Source organism: Mugil cephalus, chromosome 9 (assembly GCF_022458985.1).
Source record: "Mugil cephalus isolate CIBA_MC_2020 chromosome 9, CIBA_Mcephalus_1.1, whole genome shotgun sequence".
NCBI lineage: Eukaryota > Metazoa > Chordata > Actinopteri > Mugiliformes > Mugilidae > Mugil > Mugil cephalus.
Window position 1 is genome coordinate 16,230,289 of NC_061778.1, and position 18,964 is coordinate 16,249,252.

The 18,964-nt window shown below is 41.8% G+C and overlaps 1 protein-coding gene across 1 annotated transcript; it reads left to right on the top strand.

Annotated features, from left to right (window-relative positions):
• Positions 1 to 418: 418 nt before the first annotated feature.
• On the top strand, positions 419 to 8,708 carry lhx1a (LIM homeobox 1a). Its single transcript, XM_047595031.1, has 5 exons — positions 419 to 1,336; positions 2,824 to 3,047; positions 3,555 to 3,838; positions 5,548 to 5,713; positions 6,638 to 8,708. The coding sequence occupies exons 1-5, from the start codon at positions 1,167 to 1,169 to the stop codon at positions 7,015 to 7,017; spliced, it is 1,224 nt and encodes a 407-aa protein (XP_047450987.1). The 5' UTR covers positions 419 to 1,166; the 3' UTR covers positions 7,018 to 8,708.
• Positions 8,709 to 18,964: the final 10,256 nt, after the last annotated feature.

Genomic DNA, 18,964 nt, shown 5'->3' on the forward strand with positions numbered 1-18,964 from the left:
AACAATCAGGGAGCGCGTCATGCAATATCCGCCTCCAGCCTCCTTATCCTGAAGATAAGTATCTACCTGCTCAGATTCCTCCTTCATGTCCCCCTCATGCCCAGACGACAATCTGCTCTGCAGCTGAAAACTGTCGTCTCTCCCTGCGCGCTGCTCGCCCTCCGTCGCGGCTGCTTCCTCCAAACACATTCACTAACATATGACAGTTTGCAGGGAAATTCTTGACAATTGGCGTCTTGAGTGTGTGGCATAAATAGCAGCCAGAGTCCTCGCTGGGTTATGATGGGGCGGCTTGATGGTTGCTGGCATGGCACGGTGCTGATTGGTCCGGCCGCGGCCTGACGTCAGGAGGTTGGGAATAAGGCTGGGCTGGAGCTTTAGGAGCAAGACAGTGTACTGGAGACCCAGCGCATCCCACCATACGCACGGTACTGGAGACTGAGGGGCATCCCAGCATACACACTGACTACTACCGGACCCGTCAGCACGTCCCAGCACGTCCACGCCACCACAAGCCAAACATCCAGGATCGTCTAACAGCGCGAGAGGAGAAACACTCTTTTTTTTTTTCTTCGTTTGGTGTGTGATTTTGTTTCTCGCCGGGTTTTTGAACTGTGGATACGCTGCCATGTTAAAGTGCACTGAATTATTTATAGGCGTGCGTGTCTTGTTATGTGACAGCTCTGCCCTAAAAGTATTTTATTAGACGCCGCTTCTACCAGTGACTGGCACACGACGCTCTTCTCGGCCGATGCGTCACTTTCAAGAGCACCGGGAAAACCAAACTGGCTCCGCTCTCCTCGCCTGAGCCGATCCGCAGCTTCCTGTGTTGAAAGCTACATCTTAGTTGATTTTTTGCCTCGGATCCATTAAAGGACTGGTTTATTTGTTCCCACTTTTTGGCTTTTCCACCAGAGAGGACGCGTGGTGGTCACCCCCTTCCCCTTTTTCCCCCTTTTCTTTTGGACGCTGAGCTTATTTTTTTACGCATGCAGGGAGAAATCTGTGGTGACACCTGATCGACTGGCATCTCCGCGCGTATTGACTCGGGAGCTCCAGGCAAATCGGGGAGGGAGAAAGCAGATACTCTGTCAATGCTCGTCCTGTGTTGTTGATTTTGTTTGTGCGTGCGCTTCGTTTGTGGGGGTCACAGCCCAGCAAAAGCCATGGTCCACTGCGCCGGCTGCGAGAGGCCTATCCTGGACCGCTTTTTGCTCAACGTGCTGGACAGAGCCTGGCACGTCAAGTGCGTGCAGTGCTGCGAGTGCAAATGTAATTTGACAGAGAAATGTTTTTCTCGAGAAGGGAGACTGTACTGCAAAAACGATTTCTTTAGGTAAGCATGTGGAAAGGTGGCAGCGAACTCCAAACATCCGCATTTTTTAATTTTTTTTGGTTGTAGTGTGACTGGTTATATATTTTAAAAACATCTAACTATGGTTATCAGCAAAACAGGAGTACATATGTTGATGGTGCATCATCCTGGAAAAGACAAAAATATGTTTTGTATTTTTTGCAACGTTTAAATTAGTTGTTTTCATCATCAATAATCAGAAAAAAAAATAGAAGTAGGCTGATCTGAAAAGCGTAAAAACAGTAAAATAGGCAAATAAAATCCACCGAAATAAAAAAATATAACATAAAAGACAAATGCATTTATCTGTAAAAAGAAAAAATCTAATTTAAATTTAAAATCGCATATGTTGACTTCACATAGGCTCACAATCAAGGTAGAGTTTTATTTGTTTTTAGTTTTTTTTATTATTATTATTATTTGTCCTCTAAATGGGTGAATAAACCGACCTGTCCGTGCCTGCAGGCGCGAACGAGGACTTGTGGGCAGTAAGCTTTGATTAGCAGTGAGTAATTAAAAGCTTGTTAATTTTGATTCTTATGCAAAACCACAACAAAAGAGGAGCAGCCACATTAAAAACGCGTGTGCGCTCGCTTCTCAGCGGGGAGAGGAGGGGGGTGGTTTGTGAGGAAATCGAGGAAATCACACTTGGGGTGTATTTTTTTAACAGCGCGCAGGCGGTCGGGGGAGCGAACAGGATCAAACCCCGGCCAGAGGAGCCGCTGCCCGGTGTGTTTGCTCAGTCCGGCTGAGGAGGACGTGATAAGTGGATTTGAATAGTAAACTAGTTGAAAAGATCAAGTCTTCAGACAATGCAATCACAGACGCACAGTCAACAAGCAGTGCACGCCACTCAATACACATTGTTTAACGGTGAAGTCAATGGCAAGGCTAGAATTTAGGATTCCAAAAGCATCTTGTTTTGTTGGAGCAGTAGTTTCAGGGGTAGTACGAATATTGTAAGGGGCACAAAAAAAGATGCAAACATTGAAATGAAACAGAAATTGCTCACACAAATTTGAACATAATTTTAGATAGAGGAAGATAATATGTGTCAGCAACATTTTAACAATCAAAACTATATAAAAGCTACACAATACAGCATTATAAAATATTATTATTATGATGATGGTTATGCATTTTATTCTTGGATTTTGAAAATATAAAATGTCTCTAAGTTTCTATGAGACATATAAAATCTTAATTTATTCAATATTTATTGTTTTGCTTTTTTAAGAAAAAAAAATCCAAATTTAATATTAAATATATGACTACAAATGTGACTTCAGGCCTTTTTCCAGTCAACAAGATTTTAAAATGTTAACATGCGTCAGTCCGTCACCAAACACTGCTTTTTGTTGGTATTGTATTTTGAATTGAAATTGCAGAGTAAACCTTAAGTGACAATAATCACACCAGCATTTATTTATTTTGTTTTTAATTATTATTCATCTGTCCCCTTCCTGCAGGCGGTTCGGCACCAAGTGTGGCGGTTGCTCACAAGGCATCTCTCCGAACGATCTGGTTCGGAGGGCCCGGAGCAAAGTGTTTCACCTCAACTGTTTCACCTGCATGATGTGCAATAAGCAGCTCTCCACCGGAGAGGAGCTCTACATCATAGACGAGAACAAATTCGTTTGCAAAGACGATTACCTAAGCAACGCCAGTGTAAAAGACACCAACCTCCTCTCAGGTGCGTGCGTGCGTCCGCGTGTTTGCGTGCGTCCGGGCACAATGTGGAGAAATTGTGATGGATGTGATGTGCTCCGTCCCGCACTGGCTTCATTTACACGACCAGGACAGCATCCAGAAGGAGAAAAAAAAAAAAAAAAAAAAAACAGCTCATTGTCTGTTGATGAGTCCGTTAACTATATTTTGGAGATCATCTTTATTTGGTCCACTTTATATTTGATACCCTTAAAAACAGCAGTTTCATTTTTATTTATTTGTTTCACTATATATCTTTTATAAATCGGGACACGTTAAACAAACATAATGCAGTTTAAATGTGAACCAAGTTTTCAAAGAATAGTGTTAATTTTGTATAAATGTTGGTTTGAATCAGCCACCTTAAAGTGACCTCTCATCACTGCTGACAAATACTGCGATAAGCACTTTTTTTTTGTGGGGTGGATTGGTGTGGATTATATTACGCCTGTAATGTAATAACCTCCCCTATTTTGAAATCTAATTTCTGCAGTAACGGCATGCAGCGACCCGAGTTTATCGCCGGACTCTCAAGACCAGCTACAGGACGACGTGGTCCTAAAGGACACGGAGATAGCCGCTCTGTCCGACAAGGAGACGGTCAACAACGAGAACGACGACCAGAACCTGGGCGGGAAGCGGCGCGGTCCCCGGACCACCATCAAGGCCAAGCAGCTGGAGACGCTGAAGGCGGCGTTCGCTGCCACCCCAAAACCCACCAGACACATCAGGGAGCAGTTGGCCCAGGAGACCGGCCTCAACATGCGGGTCATCCAGGTAAAGCAGCAACCCAGGCCGTGTCCAGAGATCCTGCAAGAAGTCAGAGGGGGCTGAGCATTAATTTCACCCTGAATTAAACCATTCGCCGCCAAATAAGCACATTTCCAACAGGCTTTATTTTTTTTATTTTATTTTTTTTTAATCAAATGTTGCGTTTTTTAAACGGAGGCCCAAGTCGTCCCCTCTTGCAATGTGTATTAAATATGTCTCAGTAGTGAATTAGCTAAGTTCTGAATCTGAGAGGCTCTGAAAAATATTAGAGAAATACAATTCAGGGGGCACCCACCAGCAGAGGTTTGTGGGCTGACGCCTTTCCTGTTTTATAGGGTGTTACGCACCCATTAAAAGGTGTGATGTAACAGCTTATATTTTATGGAAAAATATCAGGCTGCCATGGCCGGGCATGCCCCCCGACACCTCCCCCTATCCGCCGCCCCCATTTTTAAATGACCCTTTCAAACGGCGCAGACACGTTGAATTCATTAATTCAAAGATTGGCCGACGGACGAGGTTGATTTGGAAAAGGGGCAATTTATATGGGTATTTTTGAGTCTTGGCGCGCGCACTGGGGCGAAGTCGCCAACTGGCGCCGGGCTGCTGGGAGCGCTGGGAGTCCTGGCACCGCGTTGCCATCACGTTTTGCGACCACATTTAGCCATGCTGTGACCATTTCCAGCCAAGTGGAAAGGCAGAAATCTGTTTCAAGGGTCTTCAGATTGTCTCCTTAGAGCTCTGGATTACAGTAGGGCCGCAGGAACCCAGGAAAGAAGCCATAGAAAAACCCGAGGACATATATTATCATTATTATTATTATTATTATTATTATTATTATTATTATTATTATTATATCCGAATATTTTAACCACAAATCTTCGAAAAAGTAGGTCGAAATATTTTACTGGAAATTCATGATGCTTTTTTTTTAAATTTCTTTCTTTCTTTGATGACACATTTGTAATATGGTTGAGGCTGCAGGTTAGATCACAGGTTTAAAAAAAAAAGAAGAAGAAAAATATATAAGGTTTAGCATTGCAGATTAATGACGTGGAAGTGGTAGGGGTATCTAATATGTATAAACAGGAGTGGGGGGAGTGGGGGTATGGGGCGTGATTAACTGGAGCCGGCCTATAGATTAGGAAATGATAACCTCTAAGAGCCCGGTAATATATTGGTAACAACCCTCTTATTAAGTATTAATTGGAGATTTTAAGCCCCCGCTGCTGTAGCCTTCAGTCGGAGTAAATGGAGGGTTAAAAGATCATTAGGGAGGTTATGTGACTCTCGTTCCTGTAACGATAATTGGGCACAGTCCCCTCTCTGCCGCAGAGCCTTGCGGATTTAACGCACCGGCTCATCACGCACGCCGCAAAACACACAGAGAGCGCGGTTATTGACTTTAATAAGAAGCCAGTGTGGTGCAGGTGCCAAGGCAAATATAGAACATAATGAGGCCGCGGTTCAATTTGAACTGGGAAGAATTTACGCATTGAGGTTTGTTTATATATTTACAGCAAATGCCATTTGTGTGTGTGTTTAGATATAAAAGCATCTTTCAGCCTCCCTTCCCCATCACCACAAATTCGCCCTCTTTCCTCCCATTGCCAGAAAAGAAGCATTGACGTGCCATAGAAAATGGCGTCAGCAGTCTATTGCGCGTTTGCTGAGTGATAGGTAGTGACGGTGTGTGCGTCTATCTGTGTGCCCAGGTCTGGTTCCAGAACCGACGTTCCAAAGAGAGGCGCATGAAGCAGCTGAGCGCGCTGGGCGCCCGGAGGCACGCGTTCTTCCGGAGCCCGAGGCGGATGAGGACGCTGGTGGACCGGCTGGAGCCCGGGGAGCTCATTCCAAACGGGCCCTTCTCCTACTACGGAGGTAAACTTGCTATTTATTTGTTTTATTGTTGGAGATATATTATTTGTTTTACACCCTGCAAATGATTCAGTGGAAAATATTTTAACCATTTTAAAATGTTGCTTGGCGTGATTATGTGGTGAGGTATATTTTAAAAGGGAAAAAATATTGCATGTTCTCTGACTTCCTGAGTTATCATATCATCTATTTCATTGTATAGCTGTTTTATGTAGAACTGTTTAATGGCACATCCACTAGTAAATTGATCACTTTTGTCTTTGGGTTGATTTCACTAAAACTACAGTGCAAATATTTGACTAATATCTACATAAGCAGCTCTTGCTATTTTTTATTTTTTTTTTCTTGCAACTTGGGATATTCTGCACGAAAGGAGTTTATTCAGCACAAGAGAGGCATGGAGAATAACAAACTCAGATGTGAGATTACTCTGTTTGGGTCACCTCATCCGTGCGCTTTCGGAAAATCAGTGAGCAGAGAATTAATTTCAAGTGAAGTTAGTTTACACCTGAGCGGCTTGATACCGATATTTCTTCAAATGCTTTGAAATCTCTGATAATTTCAGAGGATTTCATTTGTGCTCGGCCCTTTGTCTTTTCTGCTGAAGCAAAAAGTCTAATAATATTCTGCTGAATTGAAAAAAAAAAAAAGGAGACGGTCTCAGTAGGTAGAATTGCTGATGAAATGGCCCCCATTTTAATTAATTTTGTGGCCACGTTGTTCTCCCCACCCAATTGCAGTTTTGATTTAAGTGTAGCATGCTCTGTGACTAATGTAGCACGGCGAGGGGTTCTCTCTCTCTCTAATACAAATCAAGCTATGTATATTCAATGAATTCTTCAACGTCCCCAGAATTATTTCTTGCACACCCATTGTTCTCAGTCGGAGCTAACGCCGAGGTTTTTCCTTCTTCTCTTGGATCTGCAGATTATCAAAGCGAGTACTACGGCCCGGGAGCAAACTACGACTTCTTCCCTCAAGGGCCTCCGTCGTCGCAGGCCCAGACCCCAGTCGATCTGCCCTTTGTGCCCTCATCGGGGCCCACGGGCACCCCCCTCGGAGGTATGGACCACCCCCTGCCGGGCCACCACCCCTCTAGCGAGGTGCAGCGCTTCTCCGATATCATGTCCCACCACCCGGGGGACTCTCCTAGCCCAGAGCCCGGCATCCCGGGGCCTCTGCACAGCATCTCCTCTGAGGTGTTCGGCCCAAGTCCGCCCTTTACCTCACTGTCGCTGAACGGCAGCGGATACAACAACCACCTGTCCCACCCGCCTTCGGAAATGAACGAGGGCACTGTGTGGTAGCTTTTTGAGAAAGTGGACTCTACCGGCCAGAGTTTTGGCGTTGGAGCGCGGTGAGGTTTGGTGGTGTTTGGGGGGCAGGGGTCAAGAGCAAGGACACGGATATCGACAGGGTTAGGGCAATGCCATTGAATCTGTTTCTTTATTGTGGGGGCGGAGGGGGTGTTTTGATATTTATTTATTTATTTATTTTCTCATTAAATTTGTTGATCTCTTTTTTTTTTTTTTGTCGGGAAAGCGTATTCAGCATAATAATTATGCTTAAAAACATTGTCTTCAGTATTGTATTTGGGTGTTTCAATTGCTTCTTTCACCCACCCAATAACTGGACTTATGAAAGAGAAAAAAAATGGGTGAGACTGCTGAACCCCCCTCCCCCCCCTCCTATCTACCCTCTTTCTTTGGACCCATGGGGCACCCTGTCATCTCTCCTGATTCCTGTCAACGTCCTGGCATAGCGACAGAACCCTCCAACGCTCACTGGCGGGACAAAAAAAACAACCCTTATCGAAATCTCCTATAGTATGTCCCGAACATGAAAACATCATTAGCTACTGTCAAAGACTTCAATAGCTTTACAGAAAGAGAATAAAGTGGCCAAAGGTTGGTGGTGTGCTGACCTGGCACTGCACGAAAGGCTGAGCGGCGTTCAGACTATGTTCGAGGCACTAGACGTGTCCCTTGTATTTATTCAGAAGCTCCTCAGACCTCTTTGCCTCTCAAGGCTCTGCCATATTGACACTTAACCTTTTTCACACTGTTTCTGGAGGCCAGAAGAAATGACAGTTTCTTCCTCTGCCTGGACTATTTGTTTCTTCTTCTTTCTTTTTTTTTCCTTTCTTTTCTTGGTTTTAGAGTTTCCACCAAATCTGAAGAACGCTGCCTTCAAAAGGCGAAACCCGTAAAAACCCTCTATGGATTGCAAACCCTTTATTTAAAACGGAAGTGAACTTGAAATGTTGAAATGAAGTCTACCTTCTAAAAATCTTCTACCGGGGTTCTAAATGGGACTTAGAGCAGTCAATTGTTTACGTAATCTATTTCATTCAGGAGTCCAGAAGTCTCGAAAAACCATGTTTTAGAACCTCTCGATCCGTATAAAAATGTTCCAAGCAACCAACCAAACTTTTGTATTGATTTCATTTATATTGTATGGAGATAAAAACACATTTGCTGGGGTTGTGGTTCACTGTGCTAGTTTGTACAAGATGTTGTTTACAAAAAAAAGTTAAAAAAATAAATAAATAAAAAATAAAAACACAAGTAAAGTAGACATTTGCCAAATTAAAAAAAAAATAAAAAAAATAGCACAAATACTGTTAAAGTGCTTTGCACCATCATCGCAGAATGTGTTGAGACAAAATGTAAGTGTTAAAAGGAGTAATTGACTTCTTAATTTTTTTAGTTTGCTGACAATACATTCATAAAATTGTTAATATAACATACTTAGACAGGTTTTATTTTTGTGTCTTCAAAGCAGAAAATTCCAAACTATTAAAAACTGATGGTCAAAAACGCAGCTGTTAGCTGCTACATCTCTTTGAATATCAAGCCCTCATGATATGTCTTTTATTGTTCCAATAAACCTAAGCTTATGTGACCTCCAGTGCATATTAGACCATTCACTGTATAAATACAACATGTTGACAAAAATGTGTTTCTAATAAAACTAGAAAATATACATTTTAAACATATTTTCTTTGAATCAGCTTTTATAGTACGTCCTTCCATTGCAGTGTATTCTGTATGATGCAGCAGTGTCAGTGCAGCTGTACGTCACAGGGCTCTTTGTGAGGTACCTTCAGCCCTCTGTCGCCCGTTTCACAATGAACGCTTTTTGTCCGCGTGGAGGCTTTTCACTTGGAGTGTGAAATAATTGGCCTTTGCGAACAAAAACAACAACAGGTAGACATTTGTTAATTCTGATTAATTGGGAGGAAAAACTTGAAACGGCGACGGTTCAGCGCGATGAGACGCGTAGAGACGCGCGAGAAGAGAATCCGTCGGAGAAATATGCCACAGAATCCCGCTTTGCAGTGTGAGTTTTGGCGTAAACTGTCAACATGGGTGTTTTTTTTTGTTTTTTTTTCCTCTGTTTCCTGACGCAGCATTGCACCAGATCCTGAACAATTCATAGACAACTAGAACAAGAGTTTGTACAACAAACAAAAAAAAAAAAAAGAAAACTTTTCTGCTGATTTCACATTTCTCCCAGCCACAGGAGCATCCAGCGCACCGGATTTCTGCAACCAACACAAGGGGGAGTGAACTCACAACTTATGCTGATGCTATTCCTTCTCCTAGCTGCTGCAGCCCTGCCTCGCATTCCTGCATTCAGTTACTCGAGGTCGTCAACTAATCAGGAGCAGTTAGCTGTGCAACTGTGAAGGACAATGATGAAATTGCCGCGACCACGGCTCTGCTGCTTGTTAGTCTTTTATTAGCCCACTCCTATTATTCCCCACAGCTTTGTGTTCATGCAGTGCGGTCCGGCTGCTGGGAGGGACTTTTCTCGACTTATTCCGACGAACATAGCCGCGGTGATAATCAAGGAGCCCAAACACTGACAGGCGAGCTTTTGCGGGAAAAGGATGAGAAAAATTATCCATATTTATAGGGGAGCCGGCCGGGTGTTGGGATTGTGGCATGAATCTAGGGGAACCTTTATCTCCCTAACCCCTTGCGCGCAGTTAGGACCGTATGCAATCCCGGTTTTCTCCCCTGCCTCCAGACTGTAATCCACCATGAATTAATCATGGTCTTGAGAGTTAACCAAGCTTGGGGAGGTGGAGTGGTAGGTGGGGGTGGAGGTTGTGAGCATGTGTGGAAGGATATAGGCCTCTGTTGAACCCATGGGCTTAACCCCCCTCCTCCACCACCACCATGGTAACACCATGCACCGGCGACTGACCGCTCCGGGGCCACGGCTCTTTAAATTCAAATCTCCTATTGATCACTCATCAGCTGTTGGTGCAAACTGACCTTGTAGACTAACGCTGGAAAAAACAAAACACGGCGCAGCAGCAGTGAATGGGTTTAAAATGACGTTTTAAATCTTCAAGTCGGGATGTTTCAATAGGCCACACACCCACTGGGAGCCAAAATAAGTGTACCGCATGTCCATGTGTGTGATGAGAGGGGGTGACAGGGGGATAAATGCTTTGAGGGAAGGGGGGCGGGGGTAGGGGGCAGGGTGGGAGGGGTGTGGAGTACAAAATGGTTTACTTTAGGGTACAACAGGGGCCAAAATATTGAGCCAATAGGAAGATCAGGCCCAGCAGGCAAACACAGAGATTCTTGTGTTCAAACGAAGAGTTTTGTTTTTTTTTTTTCCCAGAACCCCTCTCCATATGAGAAGCATTTGGCTGCTAGTTTTAAATGCAGAGTGGCTCAGCTGGAAGTGTACCCTCTCCTTGGAGAGAACGTAGCGTAAGCACACAAACACATGGCACCGGGCCTCGTCGTTTCTCCTCAAACAAACGACACATGTTGGGGGAAGCCAATTTTTTGGCCAGGAATGAGAAAACGCTGTTAATCAATGGAGCGGGTTGGTTGATCGCTGAGGCACATTTCCCTGGCTCAATACTCAGCGAGTGGATGATACACAGCCATGTAGCAGCCTGATAAACTGACCTCTACAGACAAGCTGTTTGTTTTGCCACCTCACTGCTCTTTACACTTACCCATTGTCTTACGGCTGTAGTAATAATGGGTAGCATTTTCTGGCAAACAATTAATTTTTAATAATAAAAATGTCCTCATAGATGTGCTGTATAGTTCAGGGAGGATACAGACCCTTCTTCCTTCTCTAATTTAACCATCCAGGCCATACCTTTTTTCTTAATCTGCCAGATTCTACTCTCTCTGTCAAAAAAAAACATCTGCTGCACAGAAATTGACAAATTCTACTATTTGTTTTATGTTGAATAAACAGAAGATGAGTAGCCAGAATAAATTGAACCATATCTTGAATATAAACCAAGCACAGCCCAGAAAAAATAAATAAATAGATAAATTCAGCAATACAATTTATTCATTCATTCATTTATTTGCTGCCCTCAGATAACTGACTGATCACGGAATAATAAAAGTAAAATCCAATCTTTCTTTGGTGCACAAGCACAAAAAGGTTTTTGTAAAGATCTTTTTCAATGTAGCCAGACATGGCTATAACAAGGGACCTGTGAGTTTTGTCATGCACCTGCACTTTTCCACACTGAGAAAAAAAAAAAAAAAGAGAGAGAGGAAAAAAGTATTTAAATGGTTACATGAAATGCATCATTCTGGACTTGATTGTATTTAACGTAGCTTTCAGATACATGATATGAGCATTAAGAAGCCAAAACTGTTCAGTACAAGCTGGAGCAGTATGAACTGTGAAGTGGTGAAATAAAAGGGTGAGAACCCACAGCTAAAATAATCATTTCAACACCATCACCTCCAATAGTATATTTCTATCTTTATTTATTTTTTCAAAATAGTTTCCTTTTGTGACTCATATAATTGATTCAACTTAATGGAAAAGTAGCTAAACTACAACCTGACGTCTACAGCTGCTGGAAGATCTTATCAACAGTCAGACCTCTACTTTCCAAATATACACATGAACACAATACTATAACCTGAATTAAATAAACAAAACATTTTGTATGTGCCATCATGGTGAGTGAGCAGCAATGCTATGTTTTTATTTGTATTGGAAATTGTAGTTAGAACTCCCCAGATAGTTCATGTGTAGTCAGTTCTTATTTCACTGGAGTAGTAGCAATAGTCAGAGAGAAACCTACAGAGATGGGCAAAATAAAAGACCACATGTGGAATGACTGTATTTGGTACTAAATGTAAGTAAGTATAGAACCACAGCAGCACAAAACCGACCAGATTGGACGCCAAGTGACAGCTAGCCTGATTACAATACTTCTACTACCAAAGTCGAAACTTGTCACGTCCCTTTTCCTGTTTTGTTGTTCCTCTTTATCTTCTACTTGTCTGTATTTTGCATATGCAATTGTGTTTTGCGGTTTATTTATGTATAACCAATAAAATTGAAATAGCCGATAAAGCTAACGCGGACCAGCAGAATTAGCTACGGGGCCATGAGGAAACAACAGAATTCTGCAGTGAATACATAAATAAATGAAAACTCAGCCATACGGCTGCAGCTTTTCGTGAACGCTATCTTTTCTTTTTAAGGTATCAGTCTGGAAACGCGCCACGCTACCCGGTGACGCGCTCAGGAGTCAGGGAGGGCGGCAGGTGACCCAGCAAACTTGCACACTGGATAGAAAGTGAGGCTTTCGAAATATGTGCATGAGTAGCTGGCGTTAGCTTTGTATTCATGCATTAAAAAAGACAAGGGGTGTAAAGCTGAGAGGGCACTGTCGAGAAGCTTATCACTGTCCAAATGGAACCCTGCATGGCTATTTCACATACAGTAGGTGATAATAAATGTCTTATTCTATTTTTTTTACTAATGTGTCATCTCACTGACAAACAAACACACAGATTGTTGTTTCCCCTTCAGTAGCCTGCCCCTGAGGAAATGTGAAGAAATGTGCCTTTAAGTTGCTTTCCAGTGTTAGTACAAAACTGAATGTTATACTTCCAATTGTGTGTAAGCCATTGTAGTACAATTTACATAAGGAAATTGCCCATGTAACAAACAATGTGTTCGTCCAGGGAGGAAAGTATACTCGTTTAGCAAAGTGGAAAGTACTAATTTCCCCCTGGAGGATGTTCTGATGGTATGTGAGGTCTGTAGGTTGGCCTGATTAGCACAGAGCATGGAGTGTGTCTACACCATCTGACCCACTGAGTGATATTCATTTGTCATTCACATATTGGAGACCAACTGCTGTGTTTTTAGCTCAGGGCAAGGGTTTTCTCAATGAGTTGTTTGTGTATGATTGCACAGGCAATTTCTCATCATGATATTACATGGAATACACACTTCAGTGCGAAATCTGTTTATAGTTTACACCAGCAGGCTGTTGAGTGTCTGAATATCCTGTCATGAATATATTTTATTGTCGAAAGGAAATGTGCGTTTCGTCTGAAATGAGAAGGGCAATATGGTATCAGCATGGGCTTTTAAACAAAAGGAAACCTACACTTTATTCAGACAGCATGAGCCTGTCTTTGGGTTTCTTCGGGAGAAATGATTAATCTCAGAGAAGGCATCCTGTCAGCGGCAGCAGCACGTCAACTTCACATGCTCAAACTGAAAATAGGTATTTCAAATGGCAAGTGGCGACATTTCTGTTGCCATTTGCAGAAGTGAAAAGGCGTCATCGCCCTCTGAATCTCATGAGGCCATCTGGACATCGTTCTCCATTGTTCCCATGTGTTGTTTCCCTGGTCAATAGATTCAAGGGTGATTGGTGTACTTATCCGTTTCAGCAATGCACTGCAACTAGCATTTTTGCAAACACTGTCTGGATGTAACTTGTCCCCAAATCAGCTGGAACCAGTGGACAGAAAAACATTCGCTAGTCCAGAGTAGAAAACTTGTATATTTTTTTATATATTAGGATTCACTGAAACCTTATACTTTACAACAACATGCATAGTGAAGTGCAGTTTATGGTAAGTCACATGGTTGGAATAATGTGAAAACAATATTACAAAACAAAAAAGAAAAAACTTCTATCTATTACATATACCCATTAAAACAAGGAAGCCCTAAAGCCAAAACACCAAAGCTCTAACACTCTCATTTTTAGAATTGTTCACTGTGTATGGCGCCTCATGGGCAAATAGATTTTTGTTATTTTCTGCCAGCTTAGCATTTTCAACTGTGGTATTATCTACTGAAATGTGTTTGAGCAAGTGGCTAAATGCACCACCGTAGAAAGCCCTTATCACCTAAACACACTGTAACTTCTGCTCCAGGTGTTTGCTGCCATGTTACTGTACTTAACACACATGGCCATGTTGCTAATTAAAGCAATCCCATGCTTATCCTGAGGGGGAAATACCTGGATTAGAGGGAGATTTGCAACTCAAACCTGAGACATGCCTAATCAATTTAAAGCCATTAGACAATTAATTCACTTTGGTGGAGGGTGGATATTGTGCAAGCACTAATCTGGCCCCTAAGTTGTCACTGCGTGTGCTGATGGGTATTGAGTGCTCTGTGTACATATACAGTGACGAGAGCGGGCGCGCAACTAGTGCACAGGCATCAGGCGTGCAGCTTTGGTGGAGTACATCAGAAGTTTGAAAGTGACACACAACAGTATGCATGGTTAGTCTCCAGAAGGTACTGTAACTCAAATCATTTGAGTACTAACAACCCAACAAAACTAACAAAAAAGGCATGTAACAATGGTTAGTTCTTCTTCCTAGCTTCCTAGTTTTCCAGCTGATTACAACTCTTCCTGTTTCCCCCTTTGAATGATGAATACAATATCACACTCAGAATTTGATGTTCCTTTGGAGTGCCCATCCCTTTAGTTTGCACAGAGGGATTATTGGTCAGATTTAAATTTTTTCAGATGTTTGAAAGATGTTCAGATGTTGGAACAGTAGTCTGACAATGTAATCTTCACTTAACATGCTTTTGTTTTTTTATCAATCACAGGGTTGTAGGTGACACAGCGCAGACCCTAGCACTGTAGCATACACACACATGTGCATCTCCCCAGAAATGAACAGAAAACTCTGTTTCTCCGCAATTTTCGAATTGATTGCTTTGGATCAGTGAAGATGGAACACGTTGAGGAGTAGGTTCAGAGGTACAAACATTTGTATGACTCGTCTTCGGCAGGATTTCAGCAAAAGTTTCAGTCGCGATTGTTGAAAGTGAAACAGGAAGTAGAACCAGTTAACCCGACTGGCAAAAAAGACACAGCGCCAACTAGTGTTGGGGTGGTGTTTTTACAGGGGAAGTCAGACTGGAGGGGAACAGAAGTGTAAGCAGGTTTACAGAAAAAGCTGTACCTCAGTGTACTTTTAGTGGACTAAGGGTAGATGAGCTCCCACAGCCTACATGAGATGCCTAGTTTTGTCGACGATCAAAAATGCACTGCTGTTATACATATACGAGTGTAGTGGTGGGGTTGAAAGATCCTTATTAATGACCCAAACCTGAGATTGTTTCCATTAATGAGCAGTGGCACTGGTTTCTGCCTCCGTCCGTGGTCTAAGATTTTTTTTTATTTACCTGGTCAAATGCTTCCATGAGAACCATGCTGTGAGGCTCCAGACTTTTCTCCTCATATGCAGTCTCTCAGTCAAGTATTGTGGTGGTGGTGCTACCCATGAGAGAAAGCTAATGCTGAGCTATAAATCAAAAACCATGTCACAGGTCTGTGTAGAAAATCCTTTGTGTCTGCTGACCGCAAAGCTTCACCAGTTGAAAGGTTCGCGTTGACTCCTTGTGATCTAATGATGGAGTCACTTAGAACCAGATTTTGAACATGAAAATGCCAGCTAAAAAAATAGCTGACTGGTATGCAATAAATGAACATTAACTCCACTCTGGCTAACTCCATTCTTTATATACTTTTTCTTTACAAGATGTCTTTCTTGGAGTGCACTGCAGTGCACTTCCCTTAAATACATATAATATACCTCTTCATGTTATATCAATCGATGTACAATATGTTTAGTAAAGAAATTTAGTGCTATTACTTTTAAATACAGAGGTAAAATTAGAATAATGGGCTATATTCTTCCTTTTCATTGAATATTAAGATGACATTCATCAACAGATCTATTGTTTTTATTTTGCATGCCCACAGAGGCGGGTGAACTGACTAATACTTGAGCCGCACATTGTGTTTAAGCTCAGAAAAATTGGCTTGAATATTTTTGCACAAAAAAAAAAAAAAATCATTCCAATTAAATCAGGACTGTGCAAGTGCAGCCAAGCAGCTCTGTTATTCAATTCCATTAGAATGAACGATGCAGCAGCATGCAACCATGCAGTTAACAGGAATTAAAACCAAAGGCAAGATGACGGATTACACAAGAGTAGAGGTGCGTGCGAGTGTGTGTGTGTGTGTGTGTGTGTGTGTGTGTGTGTGTGTGTGAATCCGTGCACATGTACATTTTTCTTGCTTTGTATTTCGTAAAAATTGTATGTATTGAATATTTTTTCCGACCCATGTATTTGAATATTAAATCTAAATATCTTGAACACTGAAACATGCTATTAGGTCGCTGTGGCATGGCTTCAGTGTACTTGTCAGTATTTGCCAGCTGTAGTTATTGCATGATGTATGGCTCTGTTCTTGATGCATGCATGACAGTTGGCAGTCATTAATCATAGTTAGAAGATAGGACATGGTTTAGGGTCTCTTTTCTGCTCATGGTAGGCTTCGCATACGTTAGTGTGTTGCTCTTGAGGTCCAATCTGCTACGGAGACGGTGACATGCACAAACAAATTTCATATCATTCAACTGTATAAGAGTACTGTTGTTTGTCTTGTAAACACAAACACCAGGCCGCCATTCATGCGCCTTGTGTTGATTTCACTGCAGAAAAACTTTCCTTTGCTTCTGCTTTCCAAACTTCTCTTTGTTGTGCTGCTCAGCATCATGTTTCTTGTAGATGCGTTGGTGTGACAGTCAGACTCGGGCTCGGGCAAATGTGTCGGTGGCAAAACGGCACTGTCGCGACACACCCACATTCACAGAGTAGACTAACCATGCATTTAATTAGAAACAAAAGCTGGAAATAATTAATTAGACAGCAATTCTCTTTTTTTTTTTACCCTTGCCACAGTTTATAATGGAGTATATAGGCTGCAGGAATTTTACAGAAAATAACACAATAAAAAGTAGAAGGGAGGCCAGAAAGACACATGGTCATTGTTCAACTTCATGTTCAGTTTGAGATGCATGGAAAACACCAAAGGTCTTCTGCTGCAGTTATATTATTACAGTAGTGTAAAATGTGTATTTTAACACCATAATCTACAGCAATAAAACTCAATATTAAAGTCAATACTACAAAGAAGCACATTAGGTCACCATCTCATTCAGACCGGGACATGAATAATCTAATGCACACGGCTCATTTGTGCTGATGTTCTATTTGATTGAAGGACAGTTGGCTGTTTTGCAGGTACGTGTTTGGTCATTGTTTATTTCTATTACAGACATTATGCATGGAGCACACCACTTTCGTGCAATTGCAGTGAACGAGAGGCTGCTCCTGCATATCCCCTTTATTTTGGTCACAGTACATGAGTCTGTCTGTCAACACTCTAAATTATGCGACTGGTAAAATACATAAATCAACATGTCCTCATTACAAAATGTAATCAGAATGCAATTACATGTCAAAGTGTATTTGCTGTTGAAATCTAGTTGTACAGAAGTGTGATTTGGGTCGCAGGTATTTGTGTTGGTGCAGATTTTAATCAGCCAGATTCTAATCAATACAAGTACAATATATATTTTTATTCATAAATTTACAGTCTGAACAGCTTGTGGCATATTCTAAGTGTCTCTAGGAAACAATTTTATTCAGGGTGAAATACCTTGTGTTTGCATTCACACTTAGAAGTATAGTATGGCAGGGACAAGCACGCTCCACACCAAGTGACAATAAGGTTATTTGCGACTGACAGAACTGGTTATGTTTGTCAAAGGGTTTACTTTCAACCAAAAATGTTTTTTTTTCCCCCTAAGTAAAAAAACACTCTTACACCAGGGGTCTTAAACGTTTTTCAGACCATGGACCCCCAAACTGATGGAGACATTAAGCAGGGACCCCCTACCTATTATATGTGTTCTATATTTAACTTGACCTAGTGCTATTTAGAAATATACATCATTTACTAATGTGTTAATGTATATTTAATAAAAAAAAAATATACAAAAATGTCTAATCAACCAACGATTTTGGTGCAAAGGCATAGTTCATTTCCATTACCGTCAAAAATTTACTGCACTTAATAATTTTAGTGTTTCACAGAAAACAGTGGTCTCATTATGACGGACGACTTGGTTCTACAATTTGACTAATATAACTAAACAAAAACAAGTCAACATCTGCATCACATTCACAAACTGAGCAAAAAAAGTAGTTTGACAACAGTTTTTCTGAGCTGAAGCTATTTCCAGGTTTCATTGTGCTTCAGACTAATTGCTGACATGTGTCGTCATGTGCATTTTTATCTAAGTTCAGTCTGCTGGAGTACTGATAAGGACTACAAACCACCACATGATTAATGTGGTGTTGCTCCTTCAGGTGCTGCCAAAAAAGCTCAGGTCGCCAAAGCAAAGGTGCCTTGTGGGATCTGTGGGCACCAAGATATCAGTAGCAAGTTGGAGCCACCTTAAGAGTGTGTGTGTGTGGTTCATGGAGATTTGTCCCTCTACGGACCACTGTGAGTAGCTACCCACTACTGCTCATATGGACCTCATCACAAGTCTTGCTATCAGAGGTCTCCAACCTCGTCACCTAGCCAAAATGATGTGGTCTTTGTCACAAACTCGAGACTCCCATATCCAACATGTATCTGTGAGAACTGCCTAATAATAAATAACAATGACCCAGATGGTGTGCGTCTGTGGTGCATGATAATGAACACTTGCGTCATTTTTTGTGTTGTCCTATTTGTTGTCCAACTATTTGGTTTGTACTAAAAAAATAGCATCAGTCAGTGTAATTATATATGTTGTAATGTGTAATGTGTGCTCCTCTTCCATGTTTCTGTGAATAGTAAAGGGTTTTGTCCATATAAAATGTTCCCTCTCTATCATAATGTACTGTAAACTTCCAACTGAGATCAATGGCTGATCTGATGTGAGCTCATTTCAGCAACGAGATAAGAACAAACAAAACAGATACAAGAGAAAGGACACATTTACACTCCAATTAGTGCTTTTAAAGGCCTGTGCTGTATCAAATGCAGAAAACACAGCTTGTAGCCTCCTCCTTAATGAGTCATTGAACCATTGCTTCCAATGGGCCTCCTCCGTCACTGTCAGGTCC

What these genes read in the sequence shown, in the direction of transcription:
- lhx1a (XM_047595031.1), top strand. Translation starts at nt 1,167, where the DNA reads ATGGTCCACTGCGCCGGCTGCGAGAGGCCTATCCTGGACCGCTTTTTG. An exon ending in AGACACCAACCTCCTCTCAG is followed by an intron (nt 3,048 to 3,554) that starts GTGCGTGCGTGC and finishes TAATTTCTGCAG; the next exon opens with TAACGGCATGCAGCGACCCG. An exon ending in GCCCTTCTCCTACTACGGAG is followed by an intron (nt 5,714 to 6,637) that starts GTAAACTTGCTA and finishes TTGGATCTGCAG; the next exon opens with ATTATCAAAGCGAGTACTAC.